Source organism: Theropithecus gelada, chromosome 2 (assembly GCF_003255815.1).
Source record: "Theropithecus gelada isolate Dixy chromosome 2, Tgel_1.0, whole genome shotgun sequence".
Classification (NCBI taxonomy): Eukaryota; Metazoa; Chordata; class Mammalia; order Primates; family Cercopithecidae; genus Theropithecus; species Theropithecus gelada.
In genome coordinates this window covers 177143541-177167373 of record NC_037669.1, presented here as the reverse complement: position 1 = coordinate 177167373, position 23833 = coordinate 177143541, and the positions used below count along the sequence as shown (strand labels likewise).

The following is a 23833-nucleotide window of genomic DNA, read 5'->3' as shown; positions in this document are numbered from 1 at the left end:
ATGAATGCATCTTTGCTGTTGCTGGATAAAGAATAAGGATATAGTCACAGAGAACAAAGGGCATGTTGAAGCCAGGTATGGAGGGTATAAACAGTTGGTGAAGAGTTTTAAGCTCAAGGCTTAGCCTGGCTAAATTAGCAATCAAAGGAAGTCAGTTTTGAAGTCAAAGAGAGTTCTTTCCCCGCTGGTTCATGAAAGTGGAGGGCCAGAGCCAAGAAAACTCTCCCAAGACACACTGTTTTAAAGTCAAGGGCATAATCTAGAGTTGCACAGTAGCCATGGACACATGGATTTATAAATTTAAATTAACTAAAGTTAAATGAAATCACGTCTTCAGTTCCAAGTCAGACTAGCCATTTTCAAGTGCTTAATAGCCACATGTGGCCAGGAATAGACAGGGTACTTTCATCATTGCAGAAAGTCCTATAGGACAACACTGATCTAAAGAAATTCAAAAGGACCTGCGTTCCTCAGCGCCTAAGGAGATCTGAAAACGAAGGTCCAGAGGGAACTGGAAGGAGAAGCAGGGCAGAGCTTGAAAAGTAATTGCGCTGGAAAGGGCCCTGACTGCTGGCTTGGATGCCTTGTGTAATTAAAGTTCTATCCCAACTTCTTAAGGAATGTGTCTAGTATTAAATGATCGGCTGTCTGTAGTGTCACTGCTGAGGTAGGAAGAGAACACAATTAGGGACAAGGAGTAGTGTTCCATGGAAAACACGTTAGCTATGAGTGGCAGGAGCAAAAGGTCTCAGAAGTGAGAGAAATGGACCCAACTAGGTTTGCAACAAGCTGAAACCTTTAAAGGCTCAAGTCAGCTGGCACAACCTCTCAAAATGCAAATCCCTCAGCCTAAGATAAAAGTAAGGCTCGTCTGACTCCTAAGGTATCAAATAATTCTTATTAAGCCCCATTTCAATGACTGAAACCTAATGCAGAGCCCAGGCACACAGATTAAGTTTCCAGTCAAAGCCTACACAAGCCTAAAGAAAGGAAATTAACACTTCAGAAAAAAAAAAAAAAAAAAAAAAAAACACACTGGCTTTTTCAAAGGTGTTGTTTTTTTTTTTTTTCTTTGAGTGGGGGTTTAAGTGACAGCATGCCAAATAAAGGTGAGTTTCTAGGAGAATATGGCACAGAGGTGACCAAGGTGGGTGAAATTTATTCACAGGGGAAAATCCAAATGCCTTCAGGGAAACCACTTTTGCAGGGTTCTTCTCATAAATACTGAACCCAATTTAAAGCATCCCTTCAGGGCAAGTTTTCTCCTAGGAGACTTCTACCTGCTGCTTTAACTTCCCTTTCCCCAGAATTTCCAGAAGTTTAACGGCTTATAATTCCTACCACTCCATGCTCATAGACTTTAAGCATATTTTTCTCCCACAAGACAGTACTATTTTTATAATCCTTTTAAGATTAAAACTAAAAACACAGATGATTAAAAAAAAAGGGGGGGGCCTGGCTGCATCCTCCTACAATAAAGTATTATAATTACAGTGCACTACTAAAGAGTATTTCCACAACATTAGACTATCAGGTTTCCAGGACAAAGAAACAGCCTATAATTCCAAAGCACAGAAATGGAAAGGTACAAGTAATTTAATCTGCCCCACTGTGATTATAGGTGCTAAGAAATTACCTGAAAGCATCTCTTTGGGACTTGAGAAGAACAAGAACTTTAATGATGCTCCGTAACTGCCCTATTCATGATGATACCCAAGAGCCACCTGTGGCTATTTAAATTCAAGTTAACTGAAATAAAAATATATCTATATTTGAAATTCAGTTCCTTATTTGCACCTGCCACATTTCAAGCCACATGCATCATCTAAGATGGTCTTAGATCCACTGTTCAATAGAACTTTCTGCAGAGATGAAAATATCTCATACCTGTGCTGTCCTTAAACGTTAACACAGCCCAGGTATAAGATATTTTCATCTCTGCAGAAAGTGCTATTGAACAGTGGAAAGACCATCTTAGAGAGATAATTACATGATTTTTCCCACTTTCATAATAGAGATTATGAAGTAACAGCCTCCAAAACACAGGGGTTTTAGGCTACTGGCTACCTTCTACACTCAGGTGAACTCTTTGTAGTGGTTTACACATGTGTACCAATTGCCCTTATCTCCCCATTTTCAAGCACATTAAAATGGCATTCGATGTAATAAAATGCATGCCACTGAGACTCAGCTCAATTGAAGCTTGAGTTTCTTCAGAATTCCAAAGGATGGTGCATCTCTTTGTGAAACCTGAAGTCGAGAAATGCCTATGAGTGAATTCTAGGAAAAAAAAAGGCATTTTCCAAAATTAATAAATTTATTTCCTTGTTTTTTTGTCACACCTTATTCCAGTGGTGTCCCCAGGCTACTGTGTGCGGAACGAGGTCTGGACAGAATCTAATGATAAATTGGGGGACACTGAAAGTCCTGGCACTCTAAGGAGCTTCCCCACACATCTTTAGATTTTTTTTCCCATATGGGAAAAAAAGAAAGGGGTTTCCTATCTTCCCATCACAAACTTCTGGCTTTGCAGTGGTTTTATTACGTCATTCCCCTACTTACAATTTGCCAGTGACTCAGAGAATTTAGCCCAAACTGGTGCTTAAGGCTCCCATAATCTGATTACCTTTCTGCTGAATAACTTCTTTTATCAGAAACCCTTTGACCTGATAACTGCTGGCTTTCCCACCACCACAATTTCTACCTCCCTACCAGATTTATCAGGCAGATTTTAAGGTCAAGAAGAGCATCCCCAAGGCAGCCTGCCCAGTCCCTGGAAGGAGTTCAGTGCCTTCACTGTTGGCTGGGAAGTTTACGTGATGGAGGGAAGCGACTCCAAGAATGGTGTCTGAAAGGATGCCTAGTGTCTGATGCTGCCCCTCAGGAGTGGTCCAAGGTGCATCAAATGTTGCCTGCTTTGGCCATGGCTGACAGAGCTGAAGAGCTGCCTCTACATGGTGGGCAGACACACACCCCAGGCAGGCACTTGCCAGCTTCCCTCTGAAGGAAGTGGAGTAGCATGGCCCTGGGGCTAACAAGTGAACAATGGTGCCTGCCTTAAATCATACCCAGCCTTTCAGACCCAGGTCAAGTGTTTTCTCTTTTGGAAAACCATCCATTCCCCCCACTACCAGCCCCACCAACAGTGTTCTGCCTCCTCCGGTTTTGGTTTTTAGCCATCTTTATTGTGAAGTATCCTTTTAGATAGGCCTGTATTTGCTCTGTTCTGCAGATGAGTTTCCAAAACCTTCTAAAATCTTGCTCATATTTGTTATGCTGGATGGGAGTTTTGAACCCAGTAAATGGCATTTCTTTGCTGTGGGAAATCAAGTACTTTGACCTCTCTGGTGAAATTCTTCATTTGTAACCTCACTGGGTTAGGCTAGATTAGTGTTTCTCAACATGGTTCCACATCAGAATCATCTGGGGATCTTTTAAAACAATAACGATGCCAAAGTCCTACCCCAGGGCAATGAGTCAGAACTTCTAGGTGTTTGGCTCAGGCTTTGGAATTCTTTTAGAAGTTCACAGGTGATCCTAACGTGCAGCCAGGGTTAGGAAAATAAACTGAGTTCAGGAAGGGACTTATCTATCCTACATGGATTGGAGAACTCAATAGGAAAAAATGTAGTAGTTAGAGACGGGGTATAGCAGTACTGGACAGAGGCAGTCAGGCCCATAGTGATGCTTCTCATCTTTGCCTTGAGCTGTAACTAGAAAACCTGCAAACTGCATTATAACCAGAACATTATTATATATGTATACCTGTACAATCAAGCCCAACTCAATTAATTTTCTCATAGGACTCAAACTCTAATACCATTTGGAGATGAGGCAGGAATCATAAACATAATTGGCTGCAGGGCATTTAGTTGCCATTATATAAATTCTTCCTGAAAATAATTTTAGATTAATTTTTAAGTGTGGATTTTACCAGTTAAAGGGTGGTAATCCTTTGCCAATTCGCAAGGGGACAATAAGCTTAAAGTAGATATGTCTGAAGGATCTGAGGAGCAAGTTTCCTGAGAAAGCTGTATTTCTAAAGTTTTGACCCTACAAGGCAACATTAAAAGCAAGTTCAAGGAAACAAATGTGAGAAAGGATATCTCCCTTTAGATAACCTAGCAAAGAAGTTAAGAAGGCAAATAGTTCCTTAGATCAGAATTAACAGCTGTGGATAGCCTTCCCTTCAGAAAATTGCAATGCTAAACAGACATATATCCTTGCAAACAATCTATCCTTGCAACTTAATTTATCTTCCTAGGCTCTTTAATATTTTTCTTTTTTATTCCATTAAACAAATATATATTGAGCATCACCTATCCACCAGATCTGAAGAAACACTATTTTCAATATGTTCAAAATTTGAGTCTTTTCTTGATACAATAACATCTGCCTTAACAGGAATCAGTATGTACAAATTACAATTTTTGAAGAATTATATAAAAGGTATTATTCCAGAAGACTTGCTATGGAATCCCTTTTAAAAAGGGCGTTCAGAAAAAGGTAACACTGAAATGTATTTCAGTTTGAAGAAAATCACTCCAGTTATAAATCCATGAACCCAGTCATTGTTTAATGAAGCTCATCTTTGCTGGAAAATCCCCACTGAGAACAAAGCATCACAATGATCCACACAGTCCCAACCAAGCCCACTGGAAAAATCACCCTGAAGAACACTGGTGGAAAAGAGAAAGAAGTCCATACCACAGTGTGAGGGCTAATTTAATGTGTTCTTCAACAAAAATTAAATAAAACAACATGACTCAATTTTTCTTTTATGTTGCAAAGAAAATAACATTTATATAAAGCTAGCAGTAGAAAAGCAGAAGCATAGCTTAGCTTTCTATGATGGCAAGTGAAACACAGTTTCTGCTAATCAAAGTGATTTTTTTTTTTCCTTTGAGATGGAGTCTTGCTCTGTCACTAGGCTGGAGAGCGGTGGCACAGTCTTGGCTCACTGCAACCTCCACCTCCCAGGTTCAAGTGACTCCCCTGCCTCAGCCTCCAGAGTAGCTGGGACTAGAGGCACGTGCCACCACACCCAGCTAATCTTTGTATTTTTAGTAGAGATGGGGTTTCACCATGTTGGCCAGGATGGTCTCAATCTCTTAACCTCGTGATCTGCTCTCCTCGGCCTCCCAAAGAGCTGGGATTACAGGTGTGAGCCACCGTGCCTGGCCATCAAAGTGATTCTTAGCCATTTTCTTTGAAAATATCAGTCATAGAGGTAGGCTCTGTTACTCTTCAATGAATACCTTCTTTTATATAAAAGTAATTTGACTAAATTAGATGTCTGTGAGAGTCGCGTTCTGCTACTCAAAACAGTTCTTGTTCTATGTTTCTCTATATTTTGTTTGTTTGTTTTTTGAGATGGAATCTTGATCTGTTGCCCAGGCTGGAGTGAAGTGGCATGATCTCGATTCCCTGCAACCTCCACCTCCTGGGTTCAAGTCTTAGCCTCCCAAGTAGCTGTGATTACAGGCGCCCACCACCATGCCCGGCTAATTTTTGTATTTTTTAGTAGCGATGGGGTTTCACCATGTTGGTCAGGCTGGTCTTGAGCTCTTGACCTCAGGTGATCCACCCACCTTGGCCTCACAAAGTGCTAGGACTACAGGCATGAGCCACTGTACCCAACTTCTTCTCTGTATGTTTATTCAGACATTCATGTTTAAGAATTTCTGAGAAAGGAAGCCAAAGATGACAACACCTGACCTCTATGTCTATATGATGAAGAAGCGCACTTCATATATAAAGATGCCCGTATTCCTGATTAGGTTAGGCAACTTGAAGTTCTAGTGAAGGGCAAAACTACAGGACTGTAGGAACTGGCATAGCCTTTTACACGTGGCAGCATTTGTCTACTGACAATGGTGACACAACCTCCAAGAGGGCAGACCACACGGTGTCTAAAAGAGAAGCTGTCCCCATAAGAAAAGGGGAAAGGTAAAATGACTCATTACATACTTTGAACTCTCTTATGACAGGTGGACAAACCCCTCAAAGAAGAAATTCTCCAGTCTTAAGTAGGGCTTTTAATGTTCAAGGTAAGAACAAGTCTCCTGATGACTACACTGCCATCGCCTCTTTGACAATGTAGCTATGAAAATATGAAAATACGTGGAGACTACAGATTTTTACCTTACATTTACTGACAAATTAAGCAGTGAGGGAGCACAACGACTAAAAATAGAAAAATGATGAAAAGATTAATTAATGATACTGTACTATGTCTCAGTGGATGGGCAGTCCTATTACAGCTGGGGCAGATCATTTCACCTTTCTGGGCCTCCATTTCCACATCTGTAAAACAGGATAATTACATCCATCTCAGAGAGTTGTTTTTAAGATTACAGATGACATGAAAGTGAAACTGTTTTGAAAATAATGAAGTTCTCTATTACTGTGAGATTAAAATATTATTATAACTAGACACGGTCAATATGTTTTCTTCAAAGTTATCAGACTAGACATTTTTCCCTCTGGTGCTCTTTCACCCATATGTCTCAATCATAGTAAGATTATTCATATCACTTCTTTTTTCTGTTTTCTTGGTACTCGTTTTCTTTTTCTTCTTTTTTTTTTTTTTTTGAGACAAAGTCTCACCCTGTCTCCCAGGCTGGAGTGCAGTGGCGAGATATTGGATCACTGCAATCTCCACCTCCCAGGTTCAAGTGATTCTCCTGGTTCAGCCTCCTGAGTAGCTGGGATTATAGGCATGCGCTACCATGCCCAGCTAATTTTTGTATTTTTAGTAAAGACAGGGTTTCACCATGTTGGTCAAGTTGGTCTCGAACTCCTGACCTCGTGATTCGCCTGCCTCAGCCTCCCAAAGTGCTGGGATTACAGGCCTGAGCCACCGCACTGGCTGGTACTAGTTTTCTATCTGACTGAAGAAGTAGGCAAATGACTATTTTCATGATTTTTTTTTTTTTTTTTGCTTTTAATATTATTTAACAGCTATTTTAACAATGAAAGACATTTTCTATATTCCCAAAAGGTATGCACCAAAGAAGGGTGTGGGCAGAAATGTTCACAAAATCAGGACCTTTAATTGCCTCTTGGTGACCGCCAATAAAGTACACAGAAACCCATAGTGAACTGAGGTCTACGTGGCTGCTATCAACCAACACAATCTTGAACTGCTGAGTCTGATCACTTTATTTTCTTAAAACTTCAGGACAGTTCAATTTAGAGAGCGCAAGAGCCAAGTTAGCCTTCCTGGTCATCTTAAGCAACATGGGAAGATAATTCAAGAAAAGCGACACCATATCAATCACTTTCCCAAGCTTTCCAGGGGCTCGCTCCAAAGACGTTCTTGATGATAAATTTTATTAAAGTACTGATCATAATCAAAATGGTACATTGTATCAGAGGTCAAGCATTGTTTTCCACTTCCTTTCCCAGAACTTATTAAAGATATACGTCTGAAGAAAGATATAAAGAAGAACAAAATTGTTTCGACTGGCAGAAAATGGCTTACACAGACATCTAATATTTAGTCAAGTTGCTTATATATATGAAATAAGTTATACCTTGGGAGTGATAAAGCCAATAGGCTTGGCTCATAGGGGGCTAACTACAGCTGTAGCAGTTATTCAAGAAGTTAACATATTCTCTCCTGTCCCTTGAAGACATCACAGGCATCTCATTAACAAACTGATAACGACCAGTACTCAGAGTTTGTGAAAATGCTTTGTAAAGTGCTCAATAAATGTAAGTGACTATCTACTTACCACAAACATCCTCACCAACATCATCATTAAAATCTTGAAAGATAAGTGATTTTCAGTAGTTTTGAGAGTTAACCAATGACATGCTAAATTAAAAGCATTGTATTTCAACCATTTCCAATAAGTGCCGCAGAATATTTAGACTTAAGAATATTAAAATTCTGGCCAGCTGCAGTGGCTCATGCTTGTAATCCCAGCACTTTGGGAGGCCGGGGCGGAGGATCACCTGAGATCAGAAGTTCGAGAGCAGCATGGCCAACATGGCGAAACCCTGTCTCTACTAAAAATACAAAAATTAGCCAGGTGTGGTAGTGGGTACCTACAATCCCAGCTACTTGGGAAGCTGAGGCAGGAGAATCACTTGAACCCAGGAGCAGAGGTTGCAGTGAGCTGAGATCGTGCCATTGTACTCCAGCCTGGGTGACAAGAGCAAAACTCCGTCTCAAAAAAAAAAAAAAAGGAATATTAAAATTCTTGTCTCATCTCCTTTTGCTCTATAGATAGAGCAGGTAGGGCACTGCCAGTCGAAATCTATGTAATGTTATGATGTCAGTGGTAGCTCCAGAATTCCCATAGAAGAGGGGCTACATGGGTGATGATCTGGCCGAAAGGCAGATGACATATTTGGAAGCTGTGCTTGCACAAGAGATCACTACCCGTGGTACCTACACTGCATGTTTATTCAGGTTGGATGGAGACTATGGCGGAGGAGACGGCTGAAGGCCAAATTCAAGACCTTCCTTGGAAACCCACTCCTATTAAGCGCCCACGTAAGAAAGGCCTCATTCTTAAGTCTCCTTCGCATGTGTCACTTTAACAGGGCTTTCCAAAAAGTACAACCAGGAGTCACCTTTGCAATATGGGATTATTTACCCTAAGGTAGGTAGAAGAGTATCTTCAGGCACTCTCCATTTCACCAAGACCCCTTCAGCCATACTTATTCCAGGAATCCCAATGACTGAGATCATCTCTGATTCATAAAGAGGAAAGGCAGGAGTGGCAAAAAATTGGCCTGTGTCAGATGGTGTGATTTACTTTATGACTTTGTCTGGCCTCTATAGTCATAATACATTGAGCCTTCTGCAAAAGATTCACACACGAGAGAATAAATGAATCAAAGGCGGAGCTGGTGATGGATGGAAAATCAACCTTAACACCCACACAGCACAGCTCCCCAAAATTCACAGAAACTAAAGACTTCAGACAGAGCAAGTCTCCACTGTAAAGAACAATTTACACAAAGCAGATCATATGAGATTTTCCACAAGCCTATGGTTCTGTCAAACAATGCTACAGGTGGCTTTAAGCCATTGACATTTACACTTGGTGGTGAGGTAAGCCATCTAGGAGAAAAAAAATTAGCACTCCCAGCCTTGAATCTAAAAGCAAGTTTCCTCAGCCTTTAAAAGCAATGAATTCCAAACAGCAACAAACACAACACATAAACAGAATTAGTGAGAATGTGTGCTAAGAGCTATGGCAAAATCAGACAGAAGTTTCTCCCTCAAAGAGTTTTCATTCTAGTAAAAGAGTTTAAAACACACAGAGATAGCACAGGTAGCTTAGCAAACAAGGTCAATATGAATGACGATGCAAGGCTTGTTAAAGAGGCTATGGGCAGGAGAAAGAATCGCAGTGGGATGGATAATCAAGGAAGGCCCAATAGAAAAAGTAACATTTAGACTAGGCATTATTTCAAAGGGTGGAGCTGTTGTAGGGCACAGATAGAGAATGGTAAAACTTGGGGAAGGTGGTGGAGAATGGTCACAAGCTAGGAAATTTGTAAGCAAAAAGGATGTGTGAGGCAGCTGGGTTCGAGTGGAACCAGGACATGAGGGATGCGAAGGGTGGAATAGATGATGGGCAAGAGGTTTGGCTTCATCTGTGCAGGTAGTCATCAAACTGGTCCTGTGTCCCATGGGCACAAGGCACTCTCTTAGGAGCCCAGGGACACTGAGGCAGCCCCCATGCTCAAAGAGGAAGGGAAGGTCATGTGATGATCTAGGATTCATAAAATCCATGGAAGGCTTTCTAGCAGGGGTCAGCTATTCAAAATGCCATCTGGGGGGAGATTTAACTGATGGCAATGCCTGTGTTATCGACAGAGAAAGAACAAAGGGTGTCCATAAGCAGAGACCAATTAGGTGATTTTTACAGATGACAAAAGTAAGAGTTCAGGTTTGGGTTATGGTAGTGTAATTCGAGGGCAAAAATAAAACCAAATGGTTATGCATTTTACGTAACTTTTCTGATGAATAACTTTAGAGTTGATGCAACAGGAAGCACCATGAGATATGAGTTGCAATGGAAAGTTTTCTTTTTTTTTTCTTGCCAAGTACAGTTCAGATGTCAAAGGCAAAGAAAAAAAAAGTCAGAAAATAAAATTACTTGGAAACATCAGAAACTGCTTGTAAGAACTCCTTATTGTGGCTACTATGTTACTTAAGAGCATTAAAAACTGACAGGGACCCATAATTCTGGAAGACAAAAGTAACTAAGGCACAAAAAGCTGCCTTATGATATTAAAATAAAGAAGCAAATCAATGAAAATGCCTACAGTGGCACCCTCAGGACAGTCTAAAACAAATGTTGAGTAATTCAAGAAAAATGTATTGAGTCTTCACTGAGCATCAGACAAGTAAGTTCCTCAAGACAAAAGAGGATTAAAAAATGTTGAAGAGTAAAACCACTTCCTGAAAACCTGTCATCGAATCATTAATTTATTGGGCACCTACTTTGTATAGAGCGGAGTGCTACCTATTTTAAGAAATGCTGAGGTATAATAGCTCCGGAATGAATTAAGGCCTACATATGTCAAGGCAGTCTGTGAGTAAATGCCTAATGAGGTAAACATGATTAATGCAGTGAGTTCAGTATAGAAATGGGCCCTTGGGGCCAGGCGCGATGGCTCACGCCTGTAATCCCAGCACTTTGGGAGGCAGGTGGGCGATCATGAGGTCAGGAGTTTGAGACCAGCCTGACCAACATGGTGAAACCCCGTCTCCACTAAAAATACAAAAAAAAAAAAAAAAAAAAAATTAGCCGGTGGTGGTGGCACACACTTTTAATCCCAGCTACTCAGGAGGCTAAAGCAGGAGAATCACTTGAACCCAGGAGGCAGAGGTTGCAGTGAGCCAAGATTGCACCGCTGCACTCCAGCCTGGGCAACAGAGCAAGACTTCATCTCAAAAAAAAAAAAAAAAAAAAAAGGGAAAGAAAGAAAAAGAAAAAGAAAAAAGAAATGGGTCCTTGGGTTCTACAGTTCACCATGGTCAAGGGAGGGACAATCAGTGGATAAAAGACTCATGAAGGATGATTGGGGAAACAGACTGGTTAAAAATGGACTCATTTAGTTCACTTGCTACCAGTGCCTTCTGTCTTCTGCTAGCTTTAGCATGTTATAATAGTTACCACACAGTTAAAACAGCTTAGGAGGAGTCAAGACTCTCATAAAACTAAGTGCAACTCTTCCTTGAATTCTCCTCTTCTTTACTGACAGAAACAAGCCTGATGTGATCCACTAAAACCACTGCAGATCATTTGGCTACTCTTTGGAACATGCTTTAATGCTATTTCAGCAGTGTTTCTCAAACTGCAATGTGTACAGGAATCACCTGGGGACCTTGTAAAAGTGCACATTATGTTGCAGTAGGTCTGGGGAGAGGACCCACAGTCCTCATTTCCAATAAATTCTCAGTGATGTCAGACCTCCTATGAGCGGCAAGGTATTAGAACACCTTCAGTTGCTGTTATCAGAAGATGATAGGAAACCATCATTTTCAGGGTCAGAATGCTGGAGCTCAAGATTTGAGCCTTGATGCATATGATAAGTCATAAAATGTAATATTCAGGAAGGAATGAGGCTCCTAAAGAAGTGAGAAAGTAGAATGAACAAAGGCCTAAGAGAATAGAAATGTATTCTAACATCTAAATTATAAAAATAAAAGTAAGAGTGCCCCGGGGGATTGAGATTGTTAGATTATTTTATAATGATATAATTTAAGGGATTCCAAAATAACGAATATAAAATGTTATTATTAGATTTTTAACACACTTGAAGGACAAATTATATCATATTGTCTTTTTTTCCCCCCAATACTATGAGCTTTAGAGAATGAGACGCCAATCTGGTATGTAGTAACAAGGTAGTCACTCAAAGCAAAAGTTGAAAGATTCCTAGTCTATTCTAACAAGTGTCTGCAGACTCTACAGAAATGCAATTATAGGTTGCAGCAGCTACTCCCCTGCCTAAAACAGCAGTCTGAAAACTGCCAATCTGTTGCAAATTCTGTCTTTTCTGAGAATATTTTAAGAAAAGTGGTAGAGAAATATTTGAAAGGCAACAGAACACTAATTATATCTAGACAAGTTTCCTTTTTTTTTCCCCCCAAAAATATGAAAGTTCCTTTAGGCTTTACTTCTCCTAAGCATAGCAAAGCATTTCATAATTTTCTACCTTAGGAAAAATTTTCGGACACTTTTACCAATTCAGAGGAAGGGGAGAATGAAAACACCATAATTAACCAAAGAGAAATAATATTACCACCAAAACCAAGTAAGCCTTTTATTTAGCAAGAAGGAGTGAGCTCTAGCCGAAGTAAACATGCTATTTAGTCAGGATGTATGCTCAGACACCTGTAGTAGGAAATTTTCAAAATAGCTATGTTTTTTTTTCTTTTCTTTTTTTTTAATAATAGTCGTCTCCAACGAACACCAGTGGAAGTCTGTGGTATTTCTCAGTTCTGACCTGTTATGACTTTTGTTAGTTTTCTATTTTGATTAGCTAAAGATTTTCTAACTCAACTTCAATGATTTATTCTACTAACAAAATAGTAGATGGATAAAAAACAATGAAATGTTTCAGAAGAGAATATACTGGAAATCTTATTTAGTCCAATTCTTGTCACTGTATAGAAGGAAAATGAACCCCAATGGGAAGAAAGACAGCCCAGTCACCCAGACAACTTGATTCCTGGTGCAATACACTTTAGTCTTTACCAGCTGTCTCCTAGGTAGAGTCTTTCTAATCTCAAACTAAGGGTCAAAGCTAGGTGATCTTTCATCCAAGATGAAGGTTTGTGATAATTACATCTTTGCAACTTCTTTTCTACTTGGCGTGGGGCTCTAAAGCAGGAAAATGATGAAGGGTTTAGCTAAACCAGGAGGAAAAATATTTTCGTTTTGTGAAATAACAATGCAGATTTCAGTCTCTGTTTGCAACGGGGGGAAGGAAGATGAGGCAATTTTTAACATTTGTTTTCCAAACCAACAAACAAATCCTACCATTAGTCGAAGACTCAGGTCTTTGGAATCTGAAGCTTATAAATTTCAGGGACACTCTTTAAGAAGAAAAATATAAAATTAAGAATAAAGTGAATACAAAATTAAGAATAAAGTAAATATTTATTTAGAATTAAAATAGTATACAGGCCAGGTGCAGTGGCTTACACCTGTAATCCTAACACTTTGGGAGGTAGAAGTGGAAAGGTTCCTTTGAGCCCCACAGTTCAAGACCAGCCTGGGTACATAGTAAGACACTATCTCTACAAAAACTAAAAAAAAAAAAAAAAAAAAAACCTGGCCAGTCATGGTGGTGCATGCCTTTAGTCCAAGCTACTCTAGAGGATTGCTTGAGCCTAGGAATCCAAGGCTGCAGTGAGTTATGATCACGCAACTGCTTTCCAGACTGAGTGACAGAATTAGATCTCATCTCTGGAAAAAAAAAAATTTAAATAGTATCATACAAACAACAAATTTTTAAAAGCTATAAATACTACAAATATGAAGTGTTAAAAAACAAATATTTTTATTAACTGCCATACCTCTGAAATATTTTTCCTATATTTTTTGGTTGCATACTCTTTGATCATCTCTTCCAATAGCATTTTGTAATATTCTCTATTGAGAGAATAAAAAAAAATTCAGTCTTCCCTTTAGAACTGTAGATCAGAATTTGTAATTTATTCTTGAATAATTTGGAAAAGTTCCTTTCAGCTTCATAATTCATTATAGGTAATGTCATATAAATTTTTCGGATTGACTCCAAATTTGGAAAACTTTTATCAGGTTGCTTTTACATGTGAGCTGTAAGATTCAGGGCACTGCAAGATTTCGTAGTGTTTGACTTGATGACACTTGTTAGCCACATTTCCAGGGCCTCACTTAAAGTCAGGAGATGAACCTATACCAGGGTATAGGTAGCCTTGAAGGTTAAGTTCAAGCACTTCACAGTAAATCCACCTGAGCCTGGCATTTATATCCTCAACATATTTGATGCATCTGTGAAGTCTCCTAGTCCTTTCAAATGAAGTGCCTGTTTTACTCAGAATACCTCAACTCCCTGATGGCATAATTGTTCCATGATTCAGCCACGACTGTATCACTTGAGGTATATACTTCATTTTCCCATTGAGATCACAAGACAGGCATGATGTTTGACTACCTGGTGTATAAACCAAGTGTTATTTTATTACACTAAGGAAATCCAGTGGGATAATATATGAAGAATATATTAATATATTCTTCATATTCTGGACCCGGCCTGTATACTATTTTAATTCTAAATAAATATTCACTTTATTCTTAATTTTGTATTCACTTTATTCTTAATTTTATATTTTTCTTCTTAAAGAGTGTCCCTGAAATTTCCAAGCTTCAGATTCCAAACACTAGAAAAATGTTGGATATTATTATTTCTCTTAACCCCTCCTCTTCCAAAACCCATGCTATAATGGACAAGTAGTTTATATCAGTTAAGGCAGACTAGTCTCAGTACAGTATAACAATTAGGAGTCGAGATCCCCAAACCAGACCATCTTGATTCCAACCCCAGCCTAATCATTTTCTAACTAGGTGGACTTAGGCAAATTTATTAACTCTGGAGGATTTATAATAAGCATAACATAACCTACCTTGTAAAGTTGTTTTTGAGGGTTAATACACTTGAAGTACTCAGCATGATCCAAGTAGTAGCAAGACCTCAATAAGTGGTAGCTACTATGATTATTGGGAAATCAGTCCATGAAGTCTCTTGAGATAAAGCTACAGGCGGCATAAGCCCAATTCCATTTCCCTATGTAGAAAAGTTTGCAGGGTTTGGGCGTGACAGGTAGTCATCCACAGAGCAGCAGTATTATCACCCCATACGAAATGAAGACTTTGTAATGATTTATACTTTAATAAAGAGCTGCTGCAGCACATACTAAAAATATGCACCCAACCCATAACTTCTTTCAAAGGCATTCATGTTAGTTCAGCCAAATCCCTGGTTCTCTAAAATGAAGTTTTAACAATCTTATATCTTCTAAAGCACTGGGAAGCCTTTTTCCTTGTTTTCTTTAAAGAGGCCTGAGAAGAACCAAGCCTCTTTTTTATTTGAACCATGGATGGTTCAAATAAAATATTTACAATAGGAGGAAAAAACATTCAGATAAACTTTGCCTTGCCCTGGTGGTCTCTCAATACACAGAAGAAATGCAACTAGGGCACTAGGAAATCTAAAAATAAAAATAAATAAATAAAAGACAAAGAAAAAAAAGTATAGAGCTAAAGTTCACTTTAGGACAACACAAACTAAGAAAAACTACATTTCCCAAAGGAAATACAGCACTATGTCTACGGAGTAACTCTTATCTTTTTCTTTAATGTTCGGTGCTGTCTGTTCCAGGGAAAAAAATGATACAATTAACCAAAACTAATTTCTACCCAACATCTCTGCAAAGGAATGTTGCTGCTGCAGACCCATCCCCAACATGGGAAGGCCCAAGGCAAGTGAGCAAATAGAGGCCCATGTACCATAAGTCAAAACATTTAAAGTTACAACTCAAGCTGGCGAACTGCTCAATAAAATAGGTTTCATTCATCCTTCTACCTTGACTGACAAATATCTCTTTCCAATGTCTTGGAAGACCAAGTACAACTTTAGAACTCCTACAATATTCATAGTCCTTCCTCAGAAATGGGTGGTTTGAAGACAGACATCATCCTGAGCCCTGGTAATGAATTTGCCTTGCTCTCCCCTGCCTGCTGCATCCTACATCAAGAGGGGCCTTGTGATATGTGGACACCCAAGCGCTCTCTCTCTCTCTCTCTCTCTCTCACACACACACACACACACACACACACAGAGCTATCCCTTGACCGACCCTCAGGCAGAGATTGCACAATCAGTAGCAATGATGGCCTTCAGGAAGATGGCTTCAAGGATCCATGCCAACTGCAGATACCAGTTCAGGGCCTTCTGGGCAGTGAATTTGGGTTCCCAGGTAACCAAATCACGGTCTAAAACCGAAAAGAGAGTAAGACTGGGAGGCCCAAAAGTCACCTCACCCCATAGGCACGGCTCTGACCAGAGAAGAATGATAGCAGAGTGCCATCTAAGGCCCAGGACAGTGGCCAGTTGTGTTCATATACTAGACTTATATTTTAGTTGTAGAGCTGAAAAAAATTGGAGGAAAATAGTCCCTCAGAAAAGAGAAGAAAAAAAAAAAAGAGTTATTGTCTTGACCTTTCCCAGATAGAATCTCCCCAGTCATAGGTACGGGCCCTGAAACTAAATCTCGTCTATTGACGATAGCTTCAAACCTATAAACAAAACACAGATGCTAGCGAACCCTTAAGAGTCTAAGCAGGAGGCCATAAGTAGACTACATTGACTACACCCAAGAGGACAGTTGCTCCTTGTTGAGTGCTAAGACCTAAAAAGCTGACTGGCAAGTAAAAGGCAGAAGTAATCCTGATGTAATGGACGAGGAAGAGAACCTTACCCCCTGTAAGTTTTCAAATTGTCCCCTTCAAAAGCCAAACTGGGCCGGGCTCAGTGGCTCACACCTGTAATCCCAGCACTTTGGGAGGCCCAGGCGGGCGGATCACGAGGTCAGGAGATTGAGACCATTCTGGCCAACACGGTGAAACACAGTCTCTACAAAAAATACAAAAAATTAGCCGGGCATGGTGGCGGGCACCTGTAGTGCCAGCTACTCGGGAGGCTGAGGCAGGAGAATGGCATGAACCCGGGAGGCGGAGCTTGCAGTGAGTGGAGATTGCGCCACTGCACTCCAGCCTGGGCGACAGAGCGAGACTCCATTTCAAAAAAAAAAAAAAAAAAAAGTCAAACTGTCCCCTTCTTTGTTATGTTGAATAAAGTCGGCTCTTCTTGCCCTCATCAGCAGTTGTACACAATTGACTGTACACAAATGATTGTCCTACATGCTTGGAATTTGGGGTTTACAATACACATCTTTGCAAACTGCTATAAGTGGCCAAACCACAGATCACCCACCATGAGTCCTACCACTAAGGCACCATTGTCAAACTGCGGGTTGTAGAGTTTCCTTATGCAAAGAAACTCTGCCTTATCTTGATTTTCTGTGGTACAAATGTAGTCAGGAAGGAGGCAGATCATGCAAGCAAAGCAAATCAATTAAATCAGGAGCACTAAACTGATGACATTAGATGGTAAGCTTCCCCTCTCTCAAATCCGATATCCATTCACCCCTCTTCAGCCTCCCTCCCAACACACACATACACACATAGAGACCACAAAAAAGAGCCTAGCAGCACGCAAGCATGAGAAACTTGGGCCACACACATATACATGCACCCAGGCAAACCTCCAGAGAGACCCTGGAGAGAGAGACCCTCCAGAGAGAGCAGCAGCAGCATCCATCTTTCCATCTATAAAATAAAGATAATAAAACTTATCTTGGAGATTTCTTCCTAGGATTAAATTAGATACGTAACATCATGTGGCTGGCTCAGGGTAGGTTCTCAAATGTTAATTCTCTTTCTCTTCCTTCTCCCTGACTTCTCCCTGAGATGAGCCAATTTGCCCGTGCAGTATTCCAAACCCTTTTGGCATGCCAAACAAAGAAGGACGAGTCATTATCTTGCCTCAGTCACAAGCAACAGGTACCTGTGGAGCAAAATATTATCAGGAAAGTAGAGAGTGCAAAATAAGCGGTGAGCATTCTTGCCGCAAATGCCTATCTGTTCTACTGAAAATCGTAACTTGAATCTGCGGAAGCTGTACATAAGGACCTGGAGGGTAGAAGCTAACAAGGTAACAGAGTTATGCTTTTATGTGGAACTTGGCCAAATAATGCCATGCTGTAGCCAGGAAGCATGTTTCCCCTGAACCCTATCTAAAACTGCTTTGGTAGTCTGCATCAGACCTAAATAATATCCACGCTACTCTAGGGTAGGCAGTGGTGGCTACAGGACCACACTTCCCTTCAACCAATGCCGCTTTACCCTTACAAACCAAAACATAAAACCCGATGAAAAAAGAAACTTAAAAACTACATTTAGATTTTAGCACTTCATTCCTAATAAAATTCTCTTTCCAACACCCTTCTAGGAAAAAAAAAAAAAAGAGGTATCAGTACCTACTGGATAATTTCTCTGGTGACTTTATTTAAAGTTTTGCAGTGGCTTTCAAGGCCCTATACTAGTTCAAAATTTATGGCTAAAAGAATTGCATGAAAACTTCTAGCAGCTTTCCATCATGTTTGTCAGAAGTTGAAACATCTTTTTCCATATTTCATGAGAATACAAGAACCAATTCCATACTTCAAAAAGAGTCAAATTGCTTATTGTGATCAGAACTAAAACTATTTGAACTGAAAGTAAAGATTTTACTATTCGGACCAAACACCTAACAAACAAGTCACTGCTTAGTTAAATGCTCGACCTCAGTTGCACTAGATACAGTAGGATGAAGTGGAGGCTCAGCTCAGCACTTCCTGGGTGCTAAATGATGTGTCAGGCACTGCTAGAGACCCCGGAGATAGAGAACTGAATAAGATTGAGAGGATTAAAGGTCTAATGGGGCAAGAGAGTTACGAAAAGATATGACTTCGGCTTGGTATCATTACCATCTAAGTGAGAGGTCTGTATCTCATAGGAGATATTTACCTCAAACTGGGGCATTCAATGCAGGTTTTCCTCAAGAAGACGACACTTGAACTACGTCTTAAAAGATGAGTGAAAATTAGCCGGGTAGCAGGAGTTCCAGACATCCTGAACAAAGGCACAGCTGCCTAAATTGCTCACATCATGTGTATGTGTAGTGACACCAACAGACTGGGAAAGTGTGGGCTGTGGTGGGATGTGAAGCAGCAGAGTCAAATGGGAACCACGTTGGAGGCCCTTGGTAAGACCAATTAAGGAGTTAACAGTAATAACAGAAGCTGATATTTATTGAGCATTTACTGTGTTGTAGGCACCATGTTAAATACTTTAAAACAATATTTTATTTAATCCTCACCATAACTCCATAATCCTCATTTTACAAATGAGACCAGGGATGACCAGTAGGTAAAGTAACTACAACAGGCTACACAGCTAGTAAACGGGAAGTGGGTTTGGAACCCAGGACAGCCTAATTCCAAAGCTTATACCCTACACTCTTCTACCACCAGCCTATCCTCAAAGAGAACACTAAATGAATGCACTGGGTCCATCATGCTGCCTATGGAATGGAGAAGGCAATTAAAGGCTGCCCAACGGGGGCTCTGTGATAAGGCAGGGATAGGAAAGTGAGATTCAAAATACATTCAATGGGACCTAGAAGGAAACATACAACATGCACATCCTCCTAGTGCATACAACAACAAAAAATGAGGCTTTTGAAAATGAGGTATAGAAAATAAAACACCAGTATTCCATAATGCTTTCAAATATAAAGAGTTAAAACATGTATCCTTTTCTTTACATATAACATGCTCCCAGCTGTTAAATTCAATGAAGGCAAAGACCAGGTCTGTCTTATACATCTGGGATGGTGTCCCAGGTCTGAGCGTCCTGCCTGGCAAGAGATACTCAATAAATATGGTTGAAAAGGTAGAAGAAAAAAATGCCCACTTTTTGCAATGATATCAATGAGATCCAGAATTAAAAACTAACCTTACTGAAAAAATTAAAAAGTCATGTTCATAATTGAGTAGAAAACATGTAGTAGTTACATTGACTACACAGACAACAGTCATCATTAGGGATTGCTACATTGAAAAGAAGGCATGAGTTCAAAATGTGATTAGTATTTTGTATAAAATATAACTCATTAAAAATAAGATGTTGTTAAAGGGAGTGGCCTAAAGGTAAAAATGTATTTTTATGAGGATGAAAAAAAGCACAAGTAGACCAAAGATAAGATTTGGGGCCTAATGATGTCTAGTCTCTTACCCTGACAAAATAAGCAGGTTATTAAAGAGATCTGAAGAACCTGTATCCCTATAACACTTTTACAAATTCTTTGTCCTCAATAAGAATCTACTTTTAGGAACCTGAAAAGTCATATTTTTCAGACCTGAAGAGCTATTGTACACTTTACAGTTTTCTCCCAAAGAGTCATTTCTTAATTTTGATCACTTAGAAAGAGTGAATGTCAAAAACAAGGAAAAAAAAAAACTTTCTATTTCTTAGTGAAATTTGTTATTATATTTAAATCTTTTGCATACTACTAAACAGAAGTACAGAAGCTACTAAACAGAAGACAGATTTTGGGGCTTTTCTATGTGACGTAAAAGGAGCCTGTTGTTTATTAAACAATCTCATTCCCTCATATATTATCTTGCATCAAGATATTTTGAAAAAATGTTTTCAGTTTACCAGTTATGTTAGAAAAATTCTGAAACCATTTACTTACATGAAAAATTAAAATGTAAGTAGAATTAGGTTTCTCATCTTCAATGTATCTATCTTCAACCTTCGGCCAACTTTGAAAATTTAATTTGAATCAAATGAATACAAATTCAAAATATTCATTAATTCAACCATTTTGAAACTTCAATTCTATAAAAATAGGAAATCTGTGGGCCTTGGTAAACTGTCTAAATACCCAAATAAAAAGCCACCACGCTTTTATGCTAATTGTTTAAAAGTGTGTATATTGATGAAATGAAAGTGACTCATGAACTATTGGGTCTGGAATTTGCAAATCATAAATCTTATCCTTGTAAACAGAACCTAACAACATCAGGGCCTGCTAATTTCCTTCTTTTATAATCTGGAACAAAAGTTTTAATGATTTTTAACATCCACAGAAAATTAAGGGTGCCATTTTAAATATTTATTAGCAAAATACAACTTAGGTTTAAGAGTCTGGAGGAAAATGAGAGACAACTGAACATTCTGGTACTGCAATGCAGGAAAAACGCCAAGAACGCAACACTAAGATTTTATTAAAACCATAGGACTCAAAAGTGTGTTAAGACTTTTTGCTTGCAATAGTGCCTCTTCCTAATTAGATTAAAAACTTCCATCTCCATGCCACCTTCAATGTATGCCATAATTTTTAAAAAGTTCCCAATCCACTTCAAATACTCTGAAATTTACAACTGACCATGATGCGCGTTTTTTCTAGACAAACCAAAAGGTAAATCTGCCCATGTCTCTGGATAAATAAAAAGAGTGCGTCAGGGTGATGTGGACTGTCAACTCCTGTACATTTCATCCAAAGTCTACATGGGTCATCTCCAAGTCACCAGAAGAGCTAGGGGAAAGGAGGGGAGGGCCACGGCACGTAAGATGTTAAACACGAAGATGATGTAAAATTACCCAGATTCAACCTTGCCATTTTACAGATGAGGAAACTAAGGCCCAGAAAAAGCTCTATGACTTGCCCAAATACTCGGTTACCCAGACCACAGCTGCAGATACTGTTATTTGGATCACAGCTGCAAAAAGTCTAACTTTTGGCCGGGCGCGGTGGCTCATGCCTGTAATCCCAGCACTTTGGGAGGCCAAGGTGGGCGTATTACGAGGTCAAGAGATCGAGACCATCCTGACCAATATGGTGAAACCCTGTATCTACTAAAAACACAAAAATTAGCTGGGCGTGGTGGCGGGTGCTTGTAATCCCAACTGCTCGGGAGGCTGAGGCAGGAGAATCGCTTGAACCCAGGAGGCAAAGGTTGCAGTGAGCCGAGATTGCGCCACTGCACTCCAGCCTGGTGACAGAATGAGACTCCGTCTCAAAAAAAAAAAAAAAAAAAAAAAAAATCTAACTTTTGAAGTCTCAGGTGTTTACACTTTCCATAACAAATCATTAAGAACCCCCATTCCTGCATGCATATATATATATATATACACACACACACATACATATATACATATATTTTTTTTTCCTTAAAAACCTTCAGACACAACGATCAGGTGGGTAGCCTAGGTAGGATTTTAACCCTTCGGTTTCCAACAAACGATAATTGCATAGAACTATCAACTCCCTGAAGACAGGACTGTCTTGTTCCAGGCAAAATCTACAGCCCCTAGCACCCAGTGGGCATTCAGTGAGGGACTCTCGGTTTCACCTGAGCATCTCCACTCCCTTCCCATCCATGCCAAGGCGTCAGTGGAGCCAGCTAACTTTCTTTTGGAAATCGCTTATTTTCTTGAAACTTGTATCCAAAACCTCCGGGCCAAGAAGCCGGCCTGAGGGAAAGCGTAGCCGTGTCCAGGAGCTAAGGACTGAGGAGCTGGCCTTTTGAACGGGTGGCTCAGAAAGAGCTGGGTGGGCACGCGGCATCGCCACGGGCTGAGTCGCCCAGGTGTGCTGGCTGCTTTGGCAGCTCAGGCTGCCGCCCCGGGCCGCTGCTCCCCGGCCGCCTTGAGATAACCAACTTCTCAAACTTCCCTTTCCGGGGGTGGGGGCTCGCCTCGAACGCGGCCAACACAACGCCTTTCCTGCTCGCACAAAGGGGACCAAACGTGCCCCGCGCCCCTTGCAAGTGAACTTTCCATCTTTTTTTCAAGAAAAACTCACACATCCCTGCAGCTACGGGAGTCGGGCTGCTGGAGTGCCGCGGAGGAAACTTTCCTCGTTTCCGCCCGGGCGCCGGGTTGCGGGGCCCGACTGTCAAGCGCAGCGGAGAGGCGGGGACCCCAGGAAGACCCCCGGCGCCCCGCCGAGCCCAGGCTGGGGACCACTCACCCGACTTCTGAACGTGCGGTGGGATCGTGCTGGCGATACGCGTCCACAGGACGATGTGCAGCGGCCACAGGCCCCTGAGCAGCCCCCGACCCATGGCAGACCCCGCTGCTCGTCATAGACCGAGCCCCGAGCGCAGCGGACGGCGCCTTCCCGGACCCCTGGCTGCGCCTCCGCGCCGCGCCCTCTCCGGACCCCGCGCCGGGCCGGTCGCGCAGATGTGCGGGCCAGATGTGGCGCCCGCTCGCCAGCCAGGAGGGGGCCTGGAGGCCGGCGAGGCGCGGGGAGGCCCCCGGCGGCCGAGGGAAGCTGCACAGGAGGCCGGCTCCTGTCCCGAGCGGGTGCACGCGCGGGGGTGTCGTCGCTCCGTGCGCGCGAGTGACTCACTCAACTTCAACTCAGCGCTGCGGGGGAAACAGGAAACTCCTCGCCAACAGCTGGGCAGGACCTCTCTCCGCCCGAGAGCCTTCTCCCTCTCCTCGACGTCCAGCCCCTAGCTCTCTCGTAGCTGCCAATCATGTTTCCTAGACCAGCCCCTCCGAGCGCTTTGGCCGACTTTCAGCTGCCCCTCACCGCCCTCCCACACCACTCAGGAGTTCCTCGCTCCAAGTATTTACTCAAGAGTGACTAAGTGCACGCAGTTCACAAAGTAACAACAGAAAACGTCCACGTTTTCTCTGGTAGATCAGAACATCTGCCGCCTCCCCTCAGCTTTCTTCAGATTGCTCCTAGGTGCTTTAGAGATGCGTTTTCAAATTACACGTTGAAATCCAGGAGTGAACACTCAAATCTATTGAGTCGTGAGCACATTTCTGTCCCAAATAGTAACGGTAAATTTTACTTCATTAAACCTGTGCTTCGGTTGTGTCTTTATGCATGTATGTATGTGCATACACTGTCAAGTGGTAAAATGTTTTTTCTTTAGGTCGAAGTCTAGAAGTTTTTCTCAAGTTTTAATGTACTTATTGATCACCTGGGAATCTTGTTAAAAAATGCAGATTCTAATTCAGTAGGTCTAGGAGGCAGGCGGAGATTCTGCATTTTTATGAGCACCTGGATAGAGCCTCCCATTTCGCACCGCCTCTTCCCGGGACTGAGTCAGTGAATAATTGTAAATGATCACCTATCACGAAGTGATAATGGTGGAAAATGTAATTTTCAGAATGTATAG

The 23833-nt window shown here is 41.0% G+C and overlaps 1 protein-coding gene across 2 annotated transcripts in view; it reads right to left on the bottom strand.

Annotated features, from left to right (window-relative positions):
- TGFBR2 (transforming growth factor beta receptor 2) overlaps positions 1-23583 on the bottom strand; it is an 88389-nt gene extending 64806 nt beyond the window's left edge. Inside the window, exons 1-2 of one of the 2 annotated variants that reach the window (XM_025375661.1) lie at positions 22666-23583; positions 6232-6306 (exon numbers count right to left, since the gene is read on the bottom strand). In XM_025375661.1, coding sequence (XP_025231446.1) covers positions 6232-6306; positions 22666-22759 — 169 coding nt within the window. In that variant the 5' untranslated portion in view covers positions 22760-23583. The remainder of the gene's footprint in view (positions 1-6231; positions 6307-22665) is intronic. The other variant, XM_025375662.1, reaches the window with a different exon arrangement.
- Between the last annotated feature and the right edge of the window lie 250 nt (positions 23584-23833).